The sequence below is a fragment of the Terrapene carolina genome, unplaced genomic scaffold (genome assembly GCF_002925995.2).
Source record: "Terrapene carolina triunguis isolate 2854851 unplaced genomic scaffold, T_m_triunguis-2.0 Scaffold58, whole genome shotgun sequence".
NCBI lineage: Eukaryota > Metazoa > Chordata > Testudines > Emydidae > Terrapene > Terrapene triunguis.
In genome coordinates this window covers 90996857-91002856 of record NW_020664409.1, presented here as the reverse complement: position 1 = coordinate 91002856, position 6000 = coordinate 90996857, and the positions used below count along the sequence as shown (strand labels likewise).

Sequence of the window (6000 nt, the reverse complement as noted above, 5' to 3'; positions counted from 1 at the left end):
AAACTTGAAGAAAGAATTTAAAAGGGCCTGGTGAGAAGCCCTGAACTGTGCTGCTGGCCAGCTGAGGCTCTAAAAGGAACATCATGTTCCTAAACCACCTCCTTACTCTTCGCTGCTGTATATTAATGAGTCACTGAAATACATGTTGTGTCTTAATGCTGTGTCTTAATGCTGTGTTTATAGTCTTTAGACATTAGGGCCAAGTACTACACAGATTAGAAATGTCAGTTTCAGGGGTATATAGCAAGTCCTACATCTAAGTAATCTCTATTTTTGAAACAAATCAGATTTGCCTCTGTTTAATAAGAATATGCTGTATTGGCTATCAAAGGATCAAGCTCAGGCTAGCAGGGACTGGGAGCATGGAGGCAGCTGGAATATTCCCTGAGGGAATAAGGAGATCATAGTTTACTCAAATAGTCTCTTGCAACCAACCTAGGAACAATATTGATAAAAGGAGAGAGATGGGGCTCTGCGGGAAGCTGCAGCCAGCCTTTTTATTGTAAAAGGACTGTCAATTGTTTAAAATGATATTTTCCTGTTACTTCATGGTCAATAGGGGGAAAACGGATATCCATAAGAATTTAATTCCATAAGCAACTTTTTTGGCTTTAAATTGGCAAATCCACCCTGTTTGTCTGACCCTGTCTCAGCCAATTACTAGGTAATAGCTTTCTGACACCAAAAACGTCTGACTGTGCCAGAGGGCAATTGCACTAAACTACTCTTAGTCACATAATTATCTCAGTCAGATAAAGGGTGCATGGTAGGGAAGGGGTTAATGTATATTTTACCTTTTGGTAGTAGATGCATATGAAACAGCTCTGGTTTTAATTCTACATAGCTTGTACCAAATTTGAATGCATTTATTTACCTCAGAAACCCTGTAAGTTGCTGTGCAATCTACCCCCCTCTCCCCGGCCCATTTCTTAACGAGAAAGGGATTTCCCACCCAGGCTTTGCCTCTCCTCAACCACAGATGGTGTATACAGTACCTCTGCTTCTGACCAGAATTTCCCTCCTTGGCCAGCTTGCAGAAGAAGTGTTTGTATAGTGATCCCACAAGAGCCAAAATGCAGTGCATTTACTTTATATTGGCCTTGGCCTAGGATGTGCTTTTGCTCGTTCTTTCATAATGCAACAAATACTGGGCAAGCTTTATGAAGTGATTTGGAACTTATTTTTCCACAAAAGATTAAAAGTAGATAGATGTTGCACTTTGCTGGCTTTCACAATCTAGTCCAGAAGCCATGCCAACTGATTTTCCTTGTAGTAACGTACATACACAAAGGCAGTATTGTCTAGCAGTTTGACCAGGAGACTGGGAGTTCTGAGGACTCCTAGGTTCTGTTCCTGGGCGCTGCCACTGATGTCCTGTGTAACGTTGAACAAGTCGCTTAACCTCTTTATGTGTCTACCTACTAATAAAAGGAATAGAGGTATTTAATTCAGAGGTATTTAAAGGCATTAAACTATTTTGCATGTTTACAGTGTCATATATTATCTTCTCAGCTGGATTTGGGTACTGGCTGTTGCACTAGAGCTGAATCTTTGGGTCCTTAATACAACAGACTTTTCTGCACTGGAGAAATTAAACATGCTCTAATTCTTGTGATAAACAGTAATAGGGAATACTGGATAATGTTTGAAATGTTGTTCCTCTCCCCTCTGTGCTAGTAGGCACTTTAATAATGTAGACCTACTACAGCTTGCAATACAGGCTGTGGTGTGGTGTGATATAAGGTACATGCATGTTACATAATATAGTTTCCACTAGCAGCTAAAACTGATGTATTTACATATAGCAAATAAATGACTTAAACTCACAAATGGTGCTGACCCTGCAAAACCAAACTTTGGGATAACTGACTTGAACAAACATGATAGCCAGAGAGGATTGTAAAATACATTTAAATTTATAGGTACAGTACAGGAACTTTGAGGTTCATATAACTTTAAAGTTGGACACGAACCAGCAAGGGAGGACATTCAAAGATAACCCTTATGCTTTGTTCTCCACTCTTGCTGTTCTGGAGGGATGGATAGGATGTCTGCCTTATTTTTGTTGTCAATTGGCATTTAGGCTAAAATCATTTGTAATGTCCATTATGTTATCCATTGGCGGGGATGGGGGGAATTATATCCTGCTCTTTCAGGGCAATGAATTCAGTCTAATATGTCTGCTGTAATCCTAAACATGGTTTGGTGTTTAATATTAAACTGTGCATCTATGTTACATCTGGATGACCATGCAGTCTCCCCTTCAGATGCCCTGAAATATTGCTTCCAACTTTTTGTTGTTGTTTTGGATCTGGGCATGAAATTGCATGACAGCGAACTTTCCTTTTACTTCTACAAAAATAAATGAAAGTAGTTTTTCAAATGATCCTATAATATTTTGTCAGTGTAGCACAGAGCTAAATTTATGTTACAAGGTCATGACGGTAGTCTGCCAAGGATAAGAAACTGATTGAGAGACCCTCTTCCCTTTCCATAAGGCATGAGTTCAAATATTGACTGTATGGGTAGTTAGTCTTTAATGACTTCTGAGTGCTCATTGTTTGAGGAGTTGTTGGACTAATTTCAGATCTACTGAGTCCATGTTCCAATACCAATATAATTGCAGTCTCACCAATGTTAGGTAGGCATGGAGGCAGAACTAGTTTCTCCGTGATAGGACAGGTTGCTCGAGTACAGTGTAGGGAAGCTTGTACTGCCCCTGCTACCCTTGTATCTATTCACAGAACAGTTATAATGTAGAGGATTTAACTCTGCTGGGCTGTCTCTTGTCACATCTTAAACTCAGTCCTGTAAGGCTGTTATATGTAGAAGTCCCATGGACTTCAGTGGGTGTCTCTCACACACAGGGCTTTCAGAACCAGGCTTCACGTGAGCATAACACTGAAAAGTAGACTGGTCTTATGCATTAAGTCTCATATTCCAAGCAAAACTGTGGTGTTCACAGAACGTGCCCTGATCTGTGTATGCCATTCAGCAGGACTTTTGTAAAGAGGCTGGGCAGAGGATCAGAATTAAAACCAGCTATCAACCTCTCAGCTAATATGCAGGATGCCTTGGCAGAAGTGTGCCAGTCTTAATCATTAGTCTGTAAAGCTACTTGGTCAGAAGGAGGGTGTCTCTTGGTGCATGTGCTTAGAATCACTACCTAGAAATAGACAAGGTCATGGTTAGTTTCAGCAGTAATCATAGTTAGGATTGGTATGAAACTTTAGCTACTGTTGGAGGGCTTGATTGATCTTTATTTTCTGGCCAACAACAGGCAGGTGTAACCACTTGTTTTGGACTGTAAACAAACAGTAAAGAAACAGAAAAACTGAGAAATAAGGTTTGGAGGCGTTGGGGGTGCAGGCATCAACTATGGAGCTTTTCAAGGGGAGAAAAGTGGATTGAAAGGAGGAGTGAAGCTGCTTATTAATATCTTTGTGTAATGAGAACAACAATATACCTAGATTAAATGTTTAACAGTAGTCTCCAATATAAAAATCTCCATTTTCATAACACTTCAACACTTCATTAAATTAGTTCAGTTAAGACTAAAGTAAGATGTGTGCAGAAAACGCAGGATGTGGCTGTGGAATAATTCATGCACAGGCAACCATCTTTAAGATGATGATGAACATATATTGACACAGAAGGTTCAGAGTTAAGAAAGGTATTTTCTAATACGTGGCCGTTGGGAACTATTTCTTGTTCAGCCAAAGTGGTGGGTGTTTTTTTTTTTTTTTTTTAAAAGAAAATCTTCCAAGCATGTCTTCTAGTTTGAGTAACACATTTTTGACAGATGTTTGCTAAATTAGTGTTCTCCCAGTTTTGATCAGAAAGAGGCCAAGATGGGATATTGCTGTCCTGTGATGGCTACAATGGCTAGAAAGGCCTCATGTAGGCCACACAGCTACATCACTTCCTGTTAAAGAGTAATAATGGAGATTTAAGGTGAAATGGAAGAAAAGAGTAAAATGACCCTCCACATGGCTGCAGGACAAGGTGGGTGAGGTAATCTCTTTTATTGGACCAACTTCTGTTGGAGAGAGAGAGAGAGACAAGCAATTTGAGCTTACATAGAGCTCTTCTTCATAATTCCCAGACCTGAAGAGGAGCTCTGTGTAAGCTCAAAAGCTTTCTCTCTCTCTCTCTCTCTCTCTCTCTCCAACAGAAGTTGGTCCAATAATAGAGATTACCTTACTAACACTCTCTCTCATATCCTGGGACCGCTTGGCTATAACACTGCATACCTCAGCATGGCTGACTAAACAATTCACTTCCCCAAAATCTGTATAGAACAGAATGTTTTCTTACAAATGCTCAAATATGAGATGGGATTCTAAAGGCTACACTTTACTTTCTTGTTTATGGTAGGAAAACATGTTTTGAAAAAGTTTGCTTTAATTTTCTTTTTAAATCAAGATTTGAGTACTATTTTATAATCCTTTTATATTTTCCTCATTAGATATGGATTACTGCTACCAAGCAAGGGGTGAAAGCTGGGACATTCTTCTGGTCTGTGTAAGTGACCTTTATTTCTGGAGACCTGTAGCAAATAATTCAGACTTAATTTGGTGTAAGTAAATGTTCATTAGTTTCCCTGGCTCTAAACATTCAATAGCTTCCCAGTCAAAGAAAGCTACTCCTTTTTCTTTCCTTTTCTTTTTTTTTTTTTTAACCCCTCCCACCCCATTTCCCGCCTCCCGCTGTGGTTTCTTTATAATTTTGTTTGTAATATATTATTAATGTGACATTTACCTTGGTCCAGATCTTGAAGACCTCTTTGTGCAAGGCTCCTGAGTTGAAAATAAGTGTGGTTATGTTAACATTCAGCTAAAGTTGAGCAATATAATTATCTGGCAGCTTAGTCTCAGGCCATGTCTAGAATATGGGCGCTACAGTGGTACAGCTATGGCACTGTAGTTATATCTCTGTAAATGCCTGTTGTGTAGTTCTCCCCTCCCCCCTGGTTGCTGTAGAAATTCCACTTTCCCATAGCTAGGTCAAAGGAAGCTACAACCTCGCTGTGTCTACAGCAGGGGTTAAGTTGGCAGAGCTACAGGGCTCAGCTGTGTACATCTTTCACACCCCTGAATGCCATAGCTATGTCAATCTAACTTTTTTTTTTTTTAAGTGTAGGCCAGGCCTTATCAGCAACATATTCTTTTAACCCTTGGATGTGATGGGTGTTTATAGGAGCTTCTTCTGCCCTCCAACCACTTACAGCATTTGGCATGATGAAAATGTGCCAGCACTGCACCCTAACTAATTCAGAAATTTCCCCTTCAAATGGACAGTCATTTTTAAAAGACAAATTGTTTCATGTTTTGGATAAAATATCCTCTTCCCCTTGCTCCAATCCAGAAAACCATTCTGAGGCTCCCTGCTGTTTTTCTTCTTTACTGCCTAATCCCGCATTCAGCCAGCCATCCTTCTAGCTGAAAATGGCTGGATATGTATCATTTCTGAGCTCTGAAGGATTACTAGTGTGAAGTGAGATCATCCCATTTTCTTTCTTCTGCCAAACTTTGGCAGCAGAGGTCCTGTTGTGGAACTCCTTTCTGGAAGAAAGCAGACTATGTTCAAATTGAAGTATTAAATGGATCTTTCCCATTTTTTGATTAAAGGCTTCCACCAGAATTGTGCTCTTTAATTTTGTGCAGCCCTTGAATATCACAGTGATATGTGCTATTTTGATGAAATGGGAATTTTCTGTAATCTTTTTTTTTTTTTTATGAATCCTATGTGTGCTTCAGTTTCCCCCTGTACTTTGCATTGCTACCCAGTGGGGGCTACCGGGTTAAATCTGCCCTTGGGGCAGTGCAGGAGGCATGAAGTGTGTGTGCTGCCCAGATGTCTGTGGTGGACTTACTGCGGCATTATAAGATTGGCTGAGGCTCACCAAGGTCAATGGAAAATCTGGGAAGACCATGGAAACCCCTGGTGGACAGCACATTGACACCTAGCAATCAACAACCAAGAGGAAGGAAGCTTTCT

General features: G+C 40.1%; 1 protein-coding gene across 1 annotated transcript in view; it reads left to right on the top strand.

Annotated features, from left to right (window-relative positions):
- The window catches only part of ENPP2 (ectonucleotide pyrophosphatase/phosphodiesterase 2), a 65285-nt gene that overhangs the window by 19645 nt on the left and 39640 nt on the right, over positions 1 to 6000 (top strand). The window contains exon 8 of the mRNA XM_026659904.1: positions 4469 to 4524. Coding sequence (XP_026515689.1) covers positions 4469 to 4524 — 56 coding nt within the window. The remainder of the gene's footprint in view (positions 1 to 4468; positions 4525 to 6000) is intronic.